The following is a 20,110-nucleotide window of genomic DNA, read 5'->3' on the forward strand; positions in this document are numbered from 1 at the left end:
ATCATGGTTTTTTGCTTCTCTGCACTGCTGTCCCCTCAGCTGGCTCATTAGGAACCAGCAATGTGCTGGCTGTGGAAGTCTCCCTCTCCGGCACTTATGGAATAACTGTGGCCCTTATTGGAACAGAGATTTCCCATAATATACAGATCGACAATATTTCCTTCTGTCTTTATTAACATTTTCAAACACTTTTGCCCAGGACAGCTGTTCTAGACTTATGCTGTGCGTTTCTCAGGCTGGAATGAAAGATCATTTCACTAATATGTTAGCTTCTGTTCGGAGACTTTGCAAATGAGGTTTTAAACTCTCTCATTCCAGCGCAAACTTCTGATTTGAATCTGACATTATAACTGCCATCAGATATCTTGCTCTTTGGGGGATTTAATCACTTCATATAAGCAGTCATTTCTTGACTTGTATTCTCCCTCTTCTGCCTCCTTTGAATTTTAAATCACACTCAGCGCTCCAAGAGCCTGGAATCCGGGGGTGGTTTTGCTAGTGCTGCCCAGAGCCTGACCTGGCTGTGCTATGCAAGAAATGTTTGTTAGATGCAGGAGCTCACTGGTGACTGCAGCTGTTGTCGAATTTTAAAAGTTAAGAACCGTAACCCCCCTTCCCCCATTTCTGAAATGTTTGTGCTTTTTCCCTGCCAAAAAGTTATTAATATGCATGGGGTATAGAGTCTGGCATTGGAGACGATTGGGTCAGTTTGAATCAGAAGCAGCATATAGTGCTGATTTGTTTCGTTTTAGAAAAATAAACTCTGCAAAGTGTACACATGCTCAGCTACTGTCCAGATTTCATGTGTTTGAGGCCCACCCCAAAACCTGTAGGGTCTTTCCCTGAAATGTAGACCTGTTTTTCCAAAGCAAGAGTGTAGATGCTTTTTATAGAAGAGAATTCTCTCCTCACTTTCACAAATGAATATTCGGTTCCCTGTTGATCTTCCACCCCCCCAAGTACAAACACAGGAGACTTATCTGTTGCCTTAGGAATAGCCAGGTAGACTTTCAGTGTAAGTATTTTTAAAGCTGAGTCGTGGTATGAGTCCTTTATGTGTTTTTAGTGAAACCCTCTTGCCTGTTTGGCCCTGTCTTTAAGGGGAAACATTTCTCCTTAAAGGAAGTGGTGATGTGGCTTCCCTGCACTGGAGTGGAAAGGCGTTCTTGTTTAGGAGAAGATTCTGTTTAGTGTGTGAAATCAGGAAGGTAGCACACAAACAGATATTACTATTTCCCTTGAATTTATTTTTGTTTTGGTGAATGTGGTTTCTGAGCTTTTCAGGAAGAGTTGACTTCTGTCTCCATTTTCACAAACCACAGCTTGTCTTTCAGGAAATATGTAGCACTTAGACACTTTTTTGTAATTGGTCAGCAGCTCATCATTAAATAAAATTGGTGGTTTGTGATCACGCCAATCTTACTCATCAAAAACCCTTAGTTAAAGTGGCAGCAGGAAGAAGGAAGTAGATTTTTAAAAAATGTTTAAATTTGGAACGTGGTGGGAGAGGGCACTCAAGATACATTATAATGTTCTAGCAGGTAAGTAGCTTCTCAAGCTTATGTCACCCATTGTTTTTTATCTTTAACCCAAAGACTTTCTTAGCCAGGATTCTCTTCTGAATCACAGAAAACAAAAATTATTTTCTCAGTTCTCCCAAGGGTGTTAATGTCAAGAACTGTGAAGTCTGAAATGTTGCTTTGCGTGCAGGCTACCATATTTGCCTGTGGTGGTTTCATGGATGCCTGCAGAGGACATGGGACTCCTGGTCAGAGCCAAAGGACGCCACCAATCACAGCAGTAGCTAGCCAGAGCATTACTTCCAGTCCCAATTCCCCTAGGCTGGTGCCCTTGGGCCAACTAACACCTCCATGTGGAGTGTGACAGGAGAGGAACCCAGAGTTTAGGAAACCCAGATCTTTTATGATGGACAGTAAACTTGCCCTTTGCTTCAGGGAAGTCACAATCTCAGTCTTCCCAGGCTGTTTGCTCTACAAACATCCTTGAAAAGATAATCCCTAACAAAGGCAGCCAGTGCCTCTGTTTGTAATCTATGCAGAAACACAAGAGACCCATGGAGAATTGTCTCCCAACCTGTAGGTGGCTAGAACCATTCTAGATGTATAGGAGAGATGTTCATGCTAATTTGCTCTGAGGGCCCAGGTTGAGAAAAACCTGGACCTTTGCTATGGGCCGCCATTTCCAAAATACCTACTGTTCCTCTAAAATGTTTTAAATCAAAGAAGAGAAAGTAAGATTATTTCAGAACTCTCTTGTAAAAGTAATATTTTCCTCTGCTGCTTTTTGAGAAAATATAAGTATTGTATTTTAAAGAATTTGTTAAATTTTTTTTATGCTTATTACCACACACACACACACCCTACCCAAATTCTCGAAGGTAGGTGATGGTTTATATAAAGAAGCTCATGTTTATAATTGCTTGGCTTCAAAAAAATGTGGATAATTTGCTTTTGGGAGACACGTATGAAATATACAGTCGTCCGACCTTTACTGGCTTAGGGCGAGAATTCATTTTTCGGTCTTGAGTGTATCTATTTAATCAGTTCTTGCTCATCCCACTCCTTCCCAGTGGGAAAGCCTGTGAAAAGCTGCTTGTATGCAACCAGGGCCTCTGTTCTGTTTCCCAAACTTTGTTTTGCTCCGTTGGTCTCCTCTTTCATAGGACTTCCCGTTCTCCATGTGACTTCGTGTGCCTCGTCTCCAGGTTTGTGTCTTGCTCCCTCCTGTGAATGTCCCAGCTTGCAGTGCTCGTGCCTCTGTGGGATTCTGAAACCCAGAGAAGTCCTAGCGGAGGCTTCTGAGATACCGTGGGGAAAACACGAACTTAAATATAGGAATTTAAGTCTAAGTGGGAAGCATAACACATCTATAGTTGAACCACAAGAAAAAGGTTGCAGAAAAGAAATAAACAAAAAAGGCAAGGCTAGGGTTGAGATCTTGACCCTGGAGAAGGATTGCTGTTTCTGAGTTCTGCTCTGGGACAGGATGGAGAAAGCCCAGCTAAGGGACAGGCCCTTACCTTCTGCATCTGCCTTCCAACAGTTCTTTTACTTTCCAAAAGTAGTATTTTCCCTTTATTAAAAAAAACCCAAAACCAAAAAAGCACAACACACCCAAAACCACTTTTTTTTAAAGTGAGAGATGAAGATTAAGTAGATAATAACTATAAAATTTATGATCTGTATTTTTAAAGAGCCTTATAAATATAGGCACATTGTTACTTTATCCTGTAGCTGTCCTCCCTCTGAGCGGGTGGATGGCCATAATTTAATTGCTTGACTGTTTATGACCAGAAAGAGTTGACGGGGGGGTGGTAAAATATCTCCCCTTCCACCGCCACCACTGTCCAAGCACCTTGAGTAATTGCTGGAGACAAAATGGCCATTGTTTGGCTAACGGTGGTCTTAAATTCTCTGTGGAAGCTTCACTCATCCCTTCCTCTCCCTTCCTGATTAGTAAGACACCATTTAAGGTTGATTTTCGGGTGTAGAATGGAGTGAGTTTTGCTGCTGGTGACACAGATCACTTTGAGATTTATGGGCTTCTTTGCTGTGTATGAGATAGGTTTTGTGACTTCCAAATGAATGGCCGGATAGGGGGGTTGTAAATAAGTTGTTCAAAGAATAATGTTTTTTAAAAGTGCATCCCCCACCCCCTTTCCTGATCAAAGGATAGGAAACCTTCAGTGTCCTAAATATCTATCAAGCCAGTAGTGTAATATTTCAGGTACCTGATTTATAAAATCCAACTTTAGTTATCACACATCCAGATTGGTTACCGGCATGCTGGTTGAAGACTCCGTGTGCCTAGCACTCTTCCTGGCCATGTGAGGTCTACAGAAAGAGCTAAAGACTTGCTCTTGCCCCGAAGGCAAGAGGAAGACCTGAAACCATCACAGAACAACTCATGTTAACCTGCCCTCCTGTTTGTTGGTGTGACGGGCATCGGGGAAGGTCTGTGACTTAGAGAGGCCAGAGGAGAAGTACTGGGGCAGGCTGGCCTGGAGCCGAGCTGAACAGGGGACAGATTCGAGCAGGCAGAGGAGTGGGAGAGACTGAGATGAGAAATGTGAGGCAGAGTGCAGAGTGCATGCAGAACTCAGGGAAGCAGAGCTGCAGGCAGACAGGCAGTCTGCTGGGGCAGGGGGGCCCCTAGAGGGCAGGTGGTTTTGGGGGAGGCAGGTTGGGTAGATGGACCTTAGGTGGCCGAGGGTGTCTGGTTGAGCTGGCAGAGTGGGAGGAGTGGGGTGGGGGGGTGAGCCAGGAGACCTTGAAGCAGTGAGAATGGTATAGTCCCCCTTAGTGATGAGAGCGTAGCTAAAGGAACAGCTCGGGAGCTATTTGAAGTAAAAGTGGACAGAGCTGGTATTAGTTCTGCTAGAGAAGGAAGACTCACAGGTGACGCTCGGGAACGTGGAAGCAGAGGAAGCAGCCGCTCATGGAAACTGGCTTTAGCCAAAGAGCTTGAGTTCGAGGTGAGGAGCCCCTGAGTGTTAGTGGACACCGAGTACGCGTGTGCTGGGAGCGTGACGGGGTGCGGCAAGCGGCTCTGCCCCACGCTTCTAAAGGGGGCCTCATAGACCGTACGTAGCCAGGCGCCCAGTTGGAGATCACTGAAGAGCAGTGTAATTCCGGTCAATACGTATTTATTCAACTTTCCCTTCATGTTTAGAGGCCCCTCCAGGAGTCTGTTCACTGACCTTTTCTGTTAATTTTTTTAAAATTTGCAAATACTAGGGAATGTTCAGGTCACCAAAGAATTTTGTTATTTCTTGCTTTCTCCTTTAAACACTAGTCTAGTCCTCTCTACAGGGATCTTAATTCCCAGTGGCATTTTTTTTTTCTTTCCTGAGTTCCTACATGTATATCATCAGAAAAATGAGCTTTGAACATTCAAAGGTCGCGTGCTGAATTTTTGGAGCTACGGGTCATTATGTCTACTGCAGATTTGGTTGACTTTCCTTATTAACAGAGAGCTCAAAAGTTCAAGCAACTATTTTGGGCACTTGGATTCTGGTGCTCTAATTAGCGAACTGATATGGGGCTAGGTTGGACAAGACTAACCTGGAGAAGTTCAACAAGGCATCACTAGTTTGGGGTGTGGCTCTTGGTGCTCCAGGAGCATGTGGAGAGGACTCTGGCCTTCTGGTCATCGGGAGATGACAAGGGAGCCGTCATCCCAGCTACTGAGGATTGAGGTATCATGTATTTGGTGTTCTGTGGCCTTTACGCTATTAAATTCTCTTTTTCAACCCTTAGCTCAAGCCAGAGCCGATCATCGATGGTCCAGTGGCTTAACCCGCAGTCTCCGACCACACCAAGCTGCCACCCAGCCGTTACACCCCCTTCACCCAAGTCGTCGCCCTTCTTATTCTGTCCTCCTGCCACCGTAGTGGACAAGCCACCTGACAGGTACGTGGTTGGGATATGATATAGAGCATGATGGCAGCTCACGGAAGGGGCTCCTTAACCCGAGCAGGCCCTTGTGTTCTTGTCTGGAAGAGGCTGGCTCAGGTTCCTCTGGCCTCCTGGGCAACACTTACAACCTTGTCTTAGGGCTGAGCCTCGGTTCACAAGCAAGTACGTTCTTAGCAGAAATTTACCTTCTGTGAGACCTGCTTGAGCCTACTCTTTCTGGTGCTGATTGTGCATTTTTGAAGCTACTCATTCATTTTGGAAGAACTTTTTATACATAAATATAAAGCACTTGCTTTGTTTTAAAGGAAGGTAAACTGGACACTGGAAACAGCAATGAACACAAGCCCCTTTCCAGAGGGTGTGGAAACCTACTGTCCCTCTAAACCAGGGAACCTTTTTTCTGTCAAGGGCCACTTGGATATTTAAAACATCATTTACGGGCCATGCAAAATTATTAACTTAAAAATTATCCTGCTATATTTGGTCAAACATTTAAGTAACTCACCCCTAATGTGATGGCTGGAACTGCTTCTCTTTGGGGAGGCCTTGGCAGGGCCAGACCAAACGATTTCGCAGGCCATATTCCGCCCGTGGGCCGGACGTTCCCCACCCCTGCAACAGATCAGGGTCCGCAGAGCTCGCTGAAGCCTCTTGGCACGTGCGTGCCTGTGCCTTTCACTGCCATGCCTTGTGTCTCAGACGCTGGTGCTTTCCCTGATAGATGAACTGAAGTGCTTAGGAAATCAGCATGCCCTGAGGTTCTGATGACACTGAGCCATCGGAAAGGGCGTCCCGCCAGCAGAGAGGAGAATGCGTGGAGAGGGTCAGTGGAAGCTGCTCAGAGAGGCTCCCTAAAGAAAGAGCTGAATTTGGGACCCATCATTGACTTGAAAATCAAGTGCTGTACTTTCGCCTGATGTTCACGTCCCTGATTTCTTTGGTGGTGTCCTACCAGTGACACAGAAATGGGAGATGGGAGGTGGCAGAAAGGTGAGGTTTCTCTCCCAGTTTCTCCACATGTTGATTCGTGTCTGTCCCGTTCCCTTCTCAGCGCCACCAGTCGGAAGGCTCGAGCGGTGTATCCGTGTGAAGCAGAACACAGCTCCGAATTATCTTTCGAAATAGGAGCGATTTTCGAGGATGGTAAGTGGGAGCTTTGTGGTAGGATATATCCTGTGTATAACCGGAATGTCTGCAGCCTAGACCGGGCAGTCCCTGGCTGGGGCGTGGTCAGGAGCACGTCTCTCCCTTGATGCTTTGGACAAGAGAGAGCTGGCCCATTGGCTCCCAGGAACTGGATGCCAGCGGCTGTGTCTGGGTGCCTGGCACCCGCCTCTGCCTTAACCTTGGTTAACTCTCCAACCTTTTTAACTCTCGTGGGTCTTCACTGACGACACCTTTCTCCTGCTGTAGAGAAGCCAGTGCCACTGGGGTTAAGACATTTCTGATTTGCAGCCTTTGTTTTCCTCTCCCAGAGCCCCCCACCAAGCCCCCCAAATGCCTCAGGTTTGCCCAGTCTGAGTTACCAAAAGAGTACTATTGTAGAAAAATTCTGGTTCATAATTCCTTTACTATTTCTGATTTTTGTGAATTTGAGTAATGTCTGAATCTTTAAATATGGGTATTGACTTCGCACGTTGAAACAAGGGTGCAGATTTTATTTGTGTTTAATAGTCAGACACAATCACTTAGGAACTATGCCCGGCTTAATATTTCACAGATTTCCCCCTATGGTTGGGTGTATTTCTTTTTCCCTCCTTTTGATTGATTTCTTCTCCAGCCTGGCTCACGATGAAATTCATTGGTTGCTGTGGAAACAGTGATGTCGTGTGTGGGTGGAGCTGCCCAAAAGAGTTCCGGGGAAACAGAACCTTAGGCCCTTGAGCTGGAATGTTCGATTAGCCAGAATGTGTGGAATGCATGGAATAGATCAACACCGTGCATAGCGGTACATTGTCAGTAATGTGGCATTTGCTGGGGATTGTAGTTTTAGAAAGCAAGTTGTCTCTTTTAGAAGAGATTACTGTATATATGTGATGGGTTCTTTTGAGAGCCAGGGACTCCTGATAGTGTCAGAAAACAAACAACGACAACAAAATTCCACATATGATAGAATTACACTTTGTGGAGAAGTTTTATTCTTGGAGTGGAAGCAAGATCATTCCTCTACCACTATCACGTATATCCATAACAGCCGCTCTGCTCCAGGCCTGTCTCATGTTGGCACACCACGTGGCAGAAGGGAAAGCTGAGTTGGTATCATTGAAACCCACCCACTTGAGAAAGGATGGTGGATTTTTGCTTTGTGTGATTAGACTTGTTTGGGAGCCTCGGAAATCTCTTACACCATACTGTCTGTGAGATATTTACCCTGGCAGAGCGTGTATCTATTAGGATGCCTTTTGCTGCAGTAACAGAAACTGACACAGTGGGTAAATGAATCATGAAGATGGATGAGCACACGCAGCAATAAGCCTGGATGTCGGGAGCTCTAGGGTTGGTTAATTCAGTTCTCCAAGACCACGGTGTCTCCACCTCTGCTGAAGCATTCTCAGGTCAGGGATGGTGCATCCGAAGATAGCGGCACAGTTCCAGGCACCGTGGCCACACTCCACCCCAGCAGAGGGGAGACTTTCCTTGTGTGCCTTTTTTTAAGAATGAAAAAAGTTTTCCAGAACTTCTTTCCTGGTTTACCTGCCCTTCTGTCTTGATAGCCAGAATGGGGTCATATACTCACCTTGAACCTGTTACTGGCAAGGTCATAGACCATTCAGAACCACACTGGGCACAGGGACATTTCCTTCAGGCCCACAGACATGGGCATGAAGGGCAGGCCCTCTGTCAAATCCAGTTCTGCCTGCAAGTAAAGGGATGACCTACATCTGACACGGGAGACTGAAGTTCTCCACCTCTGAAGTCAGATGACTTGCAGGAGTCCTAAAAAATGTGTGTGCGACTGTGTCTATGTGTGTGTACACACACCACACACACACACAGATACCAGTATCAGTGTGTTTTGGGAAGAGGACAGGTTGACAGCAGGTAGCGATGGTTGTCAACTCTGGAGTTACCTGGTCTGAGATCAGATCTTGGCTCTCCACTCTCTGCGTGACTCTGGACTAGGTCCGCAGGTTCTCTGTGCATCGCGGTTTCATCCAAGTCTTCAAGGATGTCCACAGATTGAGGTTGTGTCAAGACAGCGTTTTGGGCCATGGAAGGTGGGGCTTTGAATGCAGCACACGGACACCTTGGGTGGAGGATGCTGCTGACCTTGGGGTGCCCTTGGAGCGCCCTTGGAGCGCTCTTCCTGTTCTCTGTTGGCTGAGCCTTTAAGATACACAGCAGTGCAGTGAATTCACAGGGAGCAAGTGCTTGGGGGCATTTTGATAAAAAGTGATTTCTCTTCCCTTTCAGTACAAACCTCGAGGGAGCCTGGCTGGCTAGAAGGGACTCTGAATGGCAAGAGGGGGCTGATTCCACAGAATTACGTCAAGCTGCTCTAGCGCCTGGCCTGGGAGGGCCCCACGCGGACCCTGGCACCCAAGGCCCTGCCCGGGGGCAGCGAACCCACAGCCACCCGGACACACGGCAGTTACAGATCACGGATTGACACTCCAGGGCTGGGGAGAGGGGTGATACTCCTAGAGGTCGGGGGAGGGGACACACCACACAAACCTGTGCAGATCTGTGGAGCAGAGAAGAATGTCAGGACCGACTTTTCATTTGTCAAGACTCGGGACACGTGATGGCTAATTTCCCTGTCCAGAGGGCGGGGGAGGCCTCCTACCAGCCCGACCTCCCCCACTGGCCACCACACCACCAGACACCTTCCACACCTGCTGCTGAGATTTTAAAGGGAACTGTACTCGTAGTGGTGTTTGCAGGAGGCCTCGTGGCTCTGGTTGACGTGCTGTGAAGGCTGCTGCCGGTGTTCGGGGCAGTGACTTGGTCTTAACGCAGAGGGCAGCCCAGAGCACTCCTTCCTAGACGGCCGCCTCGGACCCCACACTCACGCCACTGAGAACACCAGCATATTTATAACAGGCTTCTCCTTGGTGTTTCTCACCTGTGTGCTCTTTCCCAAACACCATCATTTTGCCCCAAGGTCTCTGTAAATGAAATAAAATGTAATTTACGTTTGATGTGTGTCATAATGTGGGGAGGATGCTGGAGTTTATTCCCTCTGTAATGTTTTGTGATTTGCCAGCCTACGGATGGAGATTCATTTCCTGCTGACGCTGGCACACACTCACAGGAAGACTTGATTAACGAGGAGCCCTGCTTATCTGCAGCAGGGTGTGTTCCTGGGGCAGCGGCCCTCTGATGTGTGAAGTCCTGGAGGGCTTCCTGGCAGCCTCCTTTCCCCCTTGGCCGGGCTGGGGCGTTGCCCCAGCGGTTTGTGTGTGAGCTGCAGCAGTGCAGTGGGGGCCAGCCCTCCTGACTCTCTGGACTGTACAGCTCTGTCCCTCCCCATCCCCTTGGTTTCTAGGCCTGAGCACTAATCTCTCCCTTTGGATTAAGCTGGGCTTCAAGGTGGCAGGTCAGACATTCAGACCGTCCTGGCGGAGCCCCGGCCGTGACCCCACTGTGGGCGAGCCCTGCCCTGACACTCTCTGTTCCTCTTAGCCTCCCACTCCCAGGCACAGGCTAAATCAACGTCTCAGGGCAACGTCTCCTTTTCCCAGGGGCCTCAGGATCCTGAACCCGCCTGCTCCAGGGCCTGCCCTGGGGCTTGGTGTGTTTCTCTTCCCCACAGGAGGAGCCTGGCCAACCTTTCTCCAACGAATGTCACAGGAAGAACGTGTCGGTCACCTCTTTGCCCAGATGATTTGATTCAAGAGCTTGCTGGTCATCAGATTTGAAGCTGCCTCACCTGGACCATGTAGGGTATCAGGTTTGGGGTCAGGTGTGTGTGGGGGAATGGGCCTGTTGAAACGTGGCCATGTTATTTATACATAAAAATAAGGACAATCTTAGTGTAGCGTAATTTAAAATATGGAACTCTGGGTCCGATGGAGAGTATTGGGACTGCTGAGGAGCCCAGGACCACAAGACAGCAGCCAGGCCTGTGCAGTGGCCAGCTTGGCCAGGGGATGTGGGTGGCATAACTCCCAGTGTCCTGTTTGGTGAGCTGTAATTTGCTGCCCATGCCTGCTGCTTACGGATGTAGAAGGGACACTTGGCCTATGGAAAAGGGTTATGGTGTCCCCCACTATAAGAAACCACTCTGAGGAAAAACGCAAACCTATGGGCAAGAGTTGTGGGCTCAGGTCAGCACTGGGAGTGATTTGCTGGCACTGTTCCTAATTGGTGTATCGCCATGGGGCACTGCAAAATGAGACCCACCATACCTGGACTTAAGTGTTTGCTTGAGGAAGATTTCCTTCATCCACAGTGAGGCACACCCAATGTGCTGTTACCTGCAAATTGCTGTTATCCCCCCGAAAAGGGTGTTTACAACCACTTACCTGGTCAAGGAAATTGCTACTAAGTCTGGCTACCTCTATGGTGTGGGGCAAATTAAATCAACTCTGTGGTTCTGTTCCTGCCTCCTAAAAAAATGATTCCCAGGTTTGAAATGACCAAAGACAAGTAGCATGCCCAGGACATAGTACATGCTCAGCTAACGGAACTGCTGGTCCCTGTGTTATAGGTACTCTGTCAGTTGCATCTTAGGACCATTCATGTTCTGTAGGGTGGCAGTGTGGTGGCAGTGAGGCCTCAGCAGTGCTGGTCGCAAGGGTTCCTATAGCCCCAAGCCCTGCAGACCCTTTCTGGGGCTACCAGGTGAAGAGCAGGGTAGCACCAGGGGTATTTTTGCTCTACGAGCAGGAGAGCATTGCCAGGCTTGCCAGGGTCTCCACATGGGCAGCCTCCTCTGGGTCTGGCCCAGAGTAGATTTAGTAACATAGTCACAAGGTATTCTCTTACATCGGTGAATCACCTTCATATCCCTGGAAGAAAAATGGGGTGCATTGTTTTCTTTGTTTTTCCTGCCTGGGTGTGGCTGATCCTGAGCATCTGCCAAAGGCTGGCTGAGCGATGGCCCCGCCTCACTCGGGGTGCCGGCCCCTCACCCGCTCCTGGTTCAGCACCAGCTGCCGAGGCTGAGCCAGGTCTGCAGCCTGCGCACATTCAGAGGCGTGGTGGGGTGGGGGCAATAGAGGGCACTCGGATTTTGATTCCTGTTTGTAGTGTGGCTGTGGGCCTGCATCTGATGGTGTCACCCAAGAGTCTGCCCTGGTGGTCTCTGTGCCCCCTTCCTGTGTCACAGCAGAAACATCTGCAGTGGGGGGTAGAGGTGGGGAAAGCCATGGATGGTCTGTGCCAGGGATGGATATTTGTTTAACTCATTCTTTCCTCACAGAGACAACTGAGCCTGGAGAAATGATCCCATCTTACAGATAAGAAAATAGAGGCACTCCAGAGCAAAGAGCTCTGCGCAGGCTCAGTAGGCTTCTCACGTGTTCTTTCTGCTGCTCCGTTTTGCTTCTGGAGGCCAGTGGGAGATAACGGCTGTTACGGGTTGAATTGTAACTCCACTCCATCCAAAATCCGTATGTTGAAGTCCTAACCCCGTACCTCAGAATGTGAGCTTATTCGGAAGTAGGGTTGTTGCAGATGTAATTAGTTAAGATGAGGTCAGTAGGGTTGGGCGCTAATCCAATGTGACTGTTGTTCTTAAATGTCTCAGTATCATTTAGACACTGAGACAGACACAGAGGGAAGACAGCCTGAAGAGAGACGGGGAACGCAGCGTCTGCAAGCCCAGGAGAGAGGCCTGGGCCAGGCCCTTCCCTCACGGCCCTGCCCTCCCCTCCCCTCCCGGCCCTCCCCTCCCCTCCCGGCCCTCCCCTCCCCTCCCCTCCCCTCCCGGCCCTGCCCTCACGGCCCTGCCCTCCCGGCCCTCCCCTCCCGGCCCTGCCCTCACGGCCCTGCCCTCACGGCCCTCCCCTCCCGGCCCTCCCCTCCCGGCCCTCCCCTCATGGCCCTGCCCTCATGGCCCTGCCCTCATGGCCCTGCCCTCATGGCCCTCAGAAGGAGCCAACCATGCTGACGTCTCGAGCTCAGACTTCCAGCCTCCAGAACTGTGAGGCAACACACCGCTGTTGTGGAAGTCAACCCAGCTTGTGGCACTTGTTACGGTAGCCCTGGGAAACTAACAGTGGCTGTATGTTTTGAGTTAAAAACAGCCGGTTTTGAAGTATTTTTTCCACTATCTTATACCTTGGTGACCTTGGGCATGTTCCTTAAGCTTCGGTTTCCTTCTGTGGAATGGAGAGAGCACCCACCTCATTGGGATGCTGGAACAAAGGGTGCCGAGAGTAGGTGCCTGCAGGGTGCCCGGCGAGAGCTACGGTTAGTAAGTGCAGAAGATGGGGAGACAGGAGGAGGCAGGCGGCAGGGTGCAGTGCGGGTGGGGGCTGGTCTGTCCCTTCTCTCCCCGCTGCTTCTCTCCAGTCCCTTCTCCAAAGGCCGTTCCTTGCTCTTTCCCTCTGCCCAGCATTGCTTAGCCTTCCCCTGCCTTCCCCAGGGCACCCCCTGCCTCTTCAATCTGGGCCATGTCTTCGCTCCCCATTCACCTCAGCGCTGGGCCCCTTCTCACCTTCCTGGTTCTCCCCTCAAGTCCAGAGGCAGTCGTGGTGACACCTTCCTCAGCCAGATGCTTGCCATGACTCTGAACCTTCCTGAGCCACACGGCTTGCTTTCCTGCCCTCTAGGAGGATGTTATTCCAGGAGAGTGTCCTCAGCAGCAATCCTGTTCCTACGTCTGCAGATGTCTTCTCAGATGCTTGTCCCTCGTTTTCCTTGACTGGCCTGGGCAGTAATTTGTTGCTACCCCTTGTGGGTAAGTTGGCTCATTGTCCCAATTCCTTAGTGTCTGGTTGCAAGAATCTCAGTCTACTTGGAGAATTCTTTCCTATCTAAAATCAACTCGATTGGAGAATGGACTTCTGCTTTTGGTCCAAACAGGACACCTGCACTTTGAACTTGGGCAGTAGAGGCATGGGGTTCATTTAGGCAGCTGGGTGCCATGTGTTAGTGTCTGGATTTCTCTTTCCTCAGAGGGCTTAGCCACTGAGGAAACACTGTAGGTGAAGCATTGGTCTGACCCAGCTCATGCATTTTCCAGTTACTGGGAGTCATGATTCTCCCTGGACAGGCTGGCCCTGGGAGATTCAAAGAAACAGGTTTTTCAGACCGTGAAAACTTGGAAAGCACAGTATTGGCAGTGTAAATTCTATGAAGAAGATATCAGAGTAATTGCTAGTGGTAGAGTGATTTAATGATCCCAAATTTCACTCCTTGCTTTCCCATGCTCTTTTTGTGATGCCTCCCATGTGGACTCTAAGCTTGGACTTGGAATTTGCTTTGGTCAGTGGGACAGGAGCAAACTCGATGCAATTCGAAGCTTTAAAATTGTTAGACCTTCCCACTCTTTCTTAGAGACTTGCTTCTACCATGAAGAGATGTCCAGGCTAGCCCACTGAAGACGAGAAGCCGCGTGGAGCAAAACTGCCCTAGACCTGTTGGCTACTGGCTGCCCACAGATGCATGAATAAGCCTGACTCAGCCCAGCCTGGCCCAGGCCAGCAGAACCCTCCTTGCTGACTCAAACTCATGAGAAATAATGAATGGCGGTTGATTTAAACCACTAAGTTGTTTTTTTTTTCTTGGGGGGTGGGGTTTGTAGCTAAACTATCTGCTACTCTGCCCCACAGTTCAGTTTACTTTCGATAGTTATCTTAATCTCCTCTTATCCAGTGCTATTTGGGAAGCCACTGTTTTATATCCAAGAAAAATGCACTAGCAGTTGGATGACTTGAAATTAAAGTGTCAGGTATACTTATAATGAAGTCATTTTAGTCTGTGTTACACTTATAGTTTATCAAGAAGTATGTTAGAGCTGATTTTAACATAAAAGGACACTATTGTTTTCTTGAACATACAGGAGCAAACCAACCCCTAACTGCATGTGCATCGTGATGCAGTTTCCACTGCTCTGCTTACGGAGGTTGGCTGTCTCAGTGGCAGACACTTAGTCCTTAGCTTACTCCTAGATGTGCAGTTGGATTCTTTGGGCCTGAGTGCTCTTAGAAATATGGTCATACTTGACCTAAGTGAGCCTGCTCTATTCAGAAAGGGCACCCACTTTAATCAAGGGTGCCAACTGGTATGGCCTCTTGCTAGCCTCAGTGGGCTTATGGCCTAAGATGGCTTTTGTTTAAAGTTATGGGCTCTCTGTGAAAAGCCCTGCTCACTAATAGGTCAAATTCCATAAATTTTAAGTTATAAAATTACCTTCATTTATAGATGTTTTACAAACAAGTTTGCACATACAACTCTAGTCTTTTAAATGAAGTTTTTCCTATGCTGTTTTTAATGGCTGTGAGGTGTACCAGAAATACATCTATTGTGTTTAAGTGAACTTGAATTTGTTTAACTCTCACATAGCCTTCTCTTTCTGAAAGCAAATGGTTTGAATGATCACCAGTTAAATGGCCTTTCGGTCAACGACAGACCACATAAATGACCATGGTCTCTGATTATAATGGAGCTGAAAAATGCCTACCACCTAGGGTCACCGTAGCCATGGTAACATTGTTGTATAATGCATTACTCACTTGTTTGTGGTGATGCTGGTGGCCACAAACCTATCAGTAGTGTAACAGGACACCAGTTGCATTTACGTACAGGACAGAATACTTGATAATAAATGTCTGTGTTACTGGTTGATATATTTACTATATTATACTTTTTATCATTATTTTAGAGTATACTCTTCCTACTTATAAACTCTTTGCTCTAAAACAGTATGCTATGTTACACATCTCGTGTTTACTGTTGTTTCTTGGTTGCACCATTTTCTCTTATGCTTGATTTAACTCATGTTGTTTTATAAATTTAGTGAACCTTCCTTGTCCAGTGTTTATAAAGTGTACAGCAGTGTACAGTAATGTTCTAAGTCTTCCCATTCACTCACCACCCACTCACTGACTCACACAGAGCAACTCCAGTCCTGCAAGCTCCATTCATGGTAAGTGGCCCATATGAGTGTAATCTTTTTTTCAACTTTTACAGTATTTTTACTGCACTTTCTCTATGTTCAGATACACAAATACTTAACATTGTGTTCCAGTTGTCTGTAGTATTCAGAACAGTAACATGCTGTCTAGGTTTGTAGCCCAGGAGCAATAGGCTTAGGTGTGTAGCAGGCTGTTGCTTCTAGGTCTGTGCACGTGTGCCCTCTGTGATGTTCGCACAATGGTGTTCTCAGACGCATCCCCCTCATTAAGCCATGCGTGACTATGCTTGAATTTATCTTGTGGGAAAAACAATGTTTTCTAATTTTAAAAGGAGCTGATAATTGCTTACTGCTCTTTTGTGCGTCATATTAATGAGCAGAACCAAGGGGAGCAGTCTGTAAGGAGTGTGAGAAACATCATGGCTGGTGCGGAGCTGAGTCTCTTGACAACCCAAGAAGACTAGGGAAGAGAGTGAGACGAGACGGCATGGAGGAAGACATCTGGAGTGAGATGGGGCGCCTGGTCTACTCAACGTGAGTGTCTAAGTCTACAATGAACAAGCTTTCATGTAGTGAAGTTAAATGAGGCAATGCACAGATATAGTGTTTAGCAGCTACAGGGTAGCAGTTATTTGTTATTAAACTTTTATAGGGTATTTTAATGGACCAAATATTAATAGTAAGAAACAAGGCATCTAATAGGTCCCTGAAGAGTATAATTAACAAGTGGCTAACACAGGTATCTTTCTAATGTGGGGGGAAAAAAACAAACACCTGTTACTCTGTCTTGGATGTAGGCAGAAGCACATATAATCAAGGTTTAGAAGGACACAAAATCCAGGTGTTCCTCTAGACATTCAAATGAACTGTTTCCCAAACAACAGGTGATTAAAGTAAAGGATTTATTGTAATCTGCTTACAGTCCTTTGCAAAGACAGACATACGTTTTTGCATAAAGATATAAATTGCTTCATCTTAAACTAATTTAGTGTTTTTTTTTTAATTATATGAAGAAGTTCTGGTGAATTAGGAATTGTACCAAACCGAGATTCTTAGGAGCAATATGGTACAAAAATAAGAGCAGAGAGATGATTTGGACTGGGACAGGCATTCAGCAGTGGATTTAGAATATGGCTTTGCTGGTTAACCAAGCAGAGTTACCCGGAGACACACAAACAGCCAGTCACGTGTTAATACGAAAAGCCAATGCAGACCGTCTCCATCCCAAACCTGGTTACGTCGAAGTTCTGAGTAGAAAGTCAGTCTGGGCTGAAGGCTGCTCTCCTTAGTCATATCTTTTCTAGAAATGCCCAGTCTGCATGCTGTTTTTCCTATTCCAAGTGTGGCTTTCATATTGCTGTGCATGGAAGTAAGTTGGCTGTATTTAAAGATCTGCCTGTAAGTGAAATTCCTGAAACTGCAAATGATGTAAGAAAAACTCCCTCCGAGTGCAGCTTTCACAGGCTTCCCCTTGCGTAAGGCAGGTGTCTTTGGAAAGACAAGGTAATGTTGCCTGCATGGTGAACCCTGGAGAAAAGTGTGGGTCCGACGCTGCCTTCATCCTGGCCTTGGTCTTCTCCAGCTACAGCTTTTAGGTTTTGGAAAATAATACGATTTCACTGAGTACCTGATGATTATCATCACTTTTAAAGATTAATTTGGCCTCTACTCAAAGTAGTTTATTTAGTGCAATCATATTGTTAAGTTTCCCCAAAGAGATACATGTTTGTGATTTGGGGCAAGAGAAAAGCCGTAAACTGCATCAGTGCCAAACCGATTAATGAATTACAAATTTTAGTGCCACTGTCTTGCTTATGTGATCTGTAGTTCTTCACCCCCCCAAACTGTTTATGTATAAAATTTATTGTTAAAACCTACCTTTTAAAAATCTAAAAACCCTCTAATGATCGTGCGGTCTCCGCGCTGTTCCGACCGTGCCAACGCGCATCTTCCCAGTGCGTCCTGCCAAGACCTGCATGTTCCCGCGACCAGCTCCAGGAGTGCGAACCCCCTTCCAAGACCAGACGTGAACATGCCACCTTTCGCAGACACAGCGAGTGCATGGAATATATTTCCCCAGAGGAGAAAACGCGTTTTTCTAAATGGGATGAAAATATGTCCGCTGAGCCCTTGTTTGCCACAGTCTCTGCTCACCTACAGCTGGTTCTGCTTCCTGGGGACAAAGGGAAAGAGGCAGCTGTGCTAAAGCCGCGCACTCCCGGACCGGCGGACACCACCGCCCCCTGCTCCCCGACACGCAGGACGAAGCAGAAGCCAGAAAACATGCTCACGTCCCACGAACACCCACTGCGGGAGACCAAAGACAAAACAAAAGTACAGAAAAAGTAGGAAGGCGTAAAGACAACCGAAGAGATTTCAGTGTGGTTATTTACAACAGAGACTGGAAAATGGTAAATCAGATATGAAGCTAAAAAAGGCACAGCTCTCCCTTTCTTAAATACACTGTAAACGGTTCATTAGGCATGCAGAGCATCTCACTTTACAAAAAGAAATTTTTTACCTTGTTTGTTTAGACAAAGATAGTACTTAAATAGTCTCCAGCAAAATAGAATTCTTTCAAAAATACTTTCCCATTCTTCCTATTAACCATTGAAGTTTTTTTTTAGGTTTTTTTTTTTTTTTTGTCTCATTTACAAAAGTTCCTTATACCTTATATAACTCAGGTCCTTCACAATTTATACATACAGTAATGTACAGCACAGCAAAAGACTGCAAAAAAATTATCTGTAAAGCCAACACAATTAGATACTAGAAATTGAAACCGAGGCATTTCTTTTAACATCTTATCCATTCTAATTAAGGAACAAATGGACGCTGGAGGGTGTGGATGCCAGTGATGCGGAGGAACATGGGTGCATGTGAGCCAGAGGGGGGCGCTCTTCCACGCCACGTGCTCTGTTATTACACAACAGGAATTTGTATAGTTTTTTTTCTTTTTGTGTGTGTTTAAATAACAAAAGAATATTAATGCCCCATATAGACTATACGTTTTATGTGCAAACCAAGGGTAAGCTTTAAAAAGTTCGTTAGTCCTTGAACCCTTTTAAAACAAGCGACTGATACCAGAAACTACATGGCATAGTTAAAACCTCCATCTGTTAAAGTATCAAAATCAGAGTTATTGACTAGATATGGCTTTTCATCCAGAGGAACGGGAACGTGTTTCTAAGCACTGGGGGCTGGAGAGGGGAGAGTCCTTTAGACTAGTGGGGTCTTGCCAAATCCACGTCTAACTGCTTTCCCAGCCCCAGACCCTTGACATGACTTTAAACTCGGGAAACTTCTGAACAAGTGTGAATCAACCACCAATCATAAAAATATGATTCCTTGGGTCCTTCGTAGGTGTGGAACAGCACAGGGGAACTTAAGGCAAAGTTCTGCTGCTGCGACGCGTCGGTCACTTCCTGTGAAAGTAGAGGGGCTTGGCGTTCCCGGACTCCACCTTCGGCAGCTGGTCGCTGATGATCTCCACCAGCATCGCGGGGAACTCCACTTTCAGGGCCTGGGACTCTCGGAAGGTATAGAAGCAAAATTCCAACAAGTCACTCACCAGCTGCAACACAGACAGAGAGGAGACGTGACATGGAGGCCAGGTGTCCATCCCTGTCCCCGAGCGCCCTGTGGTATGACCCTTGTGTAAATTCAGAGAGCAGCGTTCAGAAATCCAGCCGGGAAACTGAGTCCGTGAAGCTGCCTAATTAATTTAGTAAGTCACCTGACCTGGGGGAGAAAGGAGGGTGCTCACATCACTTGGCACATAATATGCCATTCCTGCAAAACAAATTCAGCCACGAGCTGTCCAACTGCTGAGGATTAAATAGATCAGGGACAGTAACAGAGTTCATAGTGGCTGGATCATTGAGCTGCTCTCCTCAACTTATTTCTGAATGTGATAATGGGGTGGGGTGAGCATGTGCTCCCGTCTTTGGGTGATGGGCGTTCCCAAGGCTGTGAGGTGGGCTGGGGTTGGAGGGCAGGTGCCAGCTCAGAGCCCACACAGCAAACAGCCAGGACAGTGAGGGACAAGGTAGAGCTCCTTTGCTGGCTGGGGTTGTGTGCCTTTAGGCCTGGCTCAGCCCTGCCAATCAGCCCCCCGGCCCTCATCCTGGACCCCCCTCCGCAGGCCTTCTGTCCTGAGCTGGTGGAAGGACTCAGACTTCTCAGTTTTGATTTCCTCCCAGCTTTTGAGATGTGGTTATATAATTGGCATCTAACATTATATAAGTGTAAGTTGTACAATGGGTGGATTTGATATATATTGCAATATTATTAGCTAAAACCTCCCTCCATCACGTCACATAATCACCATTTCTTCTTTGTGGTGAAAGTACTGAAACGATACTCACTTAGCAACTTCCAAGTATGTAATATTGTATTATTAGCTATAATCACCATGCTGTACATTAGACCCCCAGAACTTACTCTTCTTATAACTAGAAATACGTATAATTTGGCCAACATCTCCCTAGCCCCTGGTAACCACCTTTCTACTTTGTTTCTGTGAGTTTGGCTTTTTTAGATTCCACAGGTACGTGAGATCATCCAGTATTTCTCTCTGTTCCTCTGACTTATCTCACTTAGTACACTGCCTGCCCTCAAGGCCCACCCGTGTTGCTGTGAGCAG

The 20,110-nt window shown here is 47.1% G+C and overlaps 2 protein-coding genes across 6 annotated transcripts in view; one reads left to right on the plus strand and one right to left on the minus strand.

Moving 5' to 3' along the window:
- Window positions 1-9,578, plus strand: part of ARHGAP10 (Rho GTPase activating protein 10) — a 250,505-nt gene extending 240,927 nt beyond the window's left edge. For all 3 annotated transcript variants that reach the window (XM_081134741.1, XM_081134742.1, XM_081134740.1), the window contains 3 exons: window positions 5,280-5,432; window positions 6,490-6,581; window positions 8,853-9,578. In XM_081134741.1, the coding sequence (XP_080990867.1) occupies window positions 5,280-5,432; window positions 6,490-6,581; window positions 8,853-8,941 (334 nt within the window). In that variant the 3' untranslated portion in view covers window positions 8,942-9,578. The remainder of the gene's footprint in view (window positions 1-5,279; window positions 5,433-6,489; window positions 6,582-8,852) is intronic.
- Window positions 9,579-17,962: 8,384 nt separating this feature from the next.
- Window positions 17,963-20,110, minus strand: part of NR3C2 (nuclear receptor subfamily 3 group C member 2) — a 284,027-nt gene continuing 281,879 nt past the window's right edge. For all 3 annotated transcript variants that reach the window (XM_081136385.1, XM_081136384.1, XM_081136383.1), the window contains exon 9: window positions 17,963-19,039. In XM_081136385.1, the coding sequence (XP_080992511.1) occupies window positions 18,884-19,039 (156 nt within the window). In that variant the 3' untranslated portion in view covers window positions 17,963-18,883. The remainder of the gene's footprint in view (window positions 19,040-20,110) is intronic.

The sequence above is a fragment of the Miniopterus schreibersii genome (assembly GCF_964146895.1).
Source record: "Miniopterus schreibersii genome assembly, chromosome: 4".
In the NCBI taxonomy this organism is placed as follows: Eukaryota; Metazoa; Chordata; class Mammalia; order Chiroptera; family Miniopteridae; genus Miniopterus; species Miniopterus schreibersii.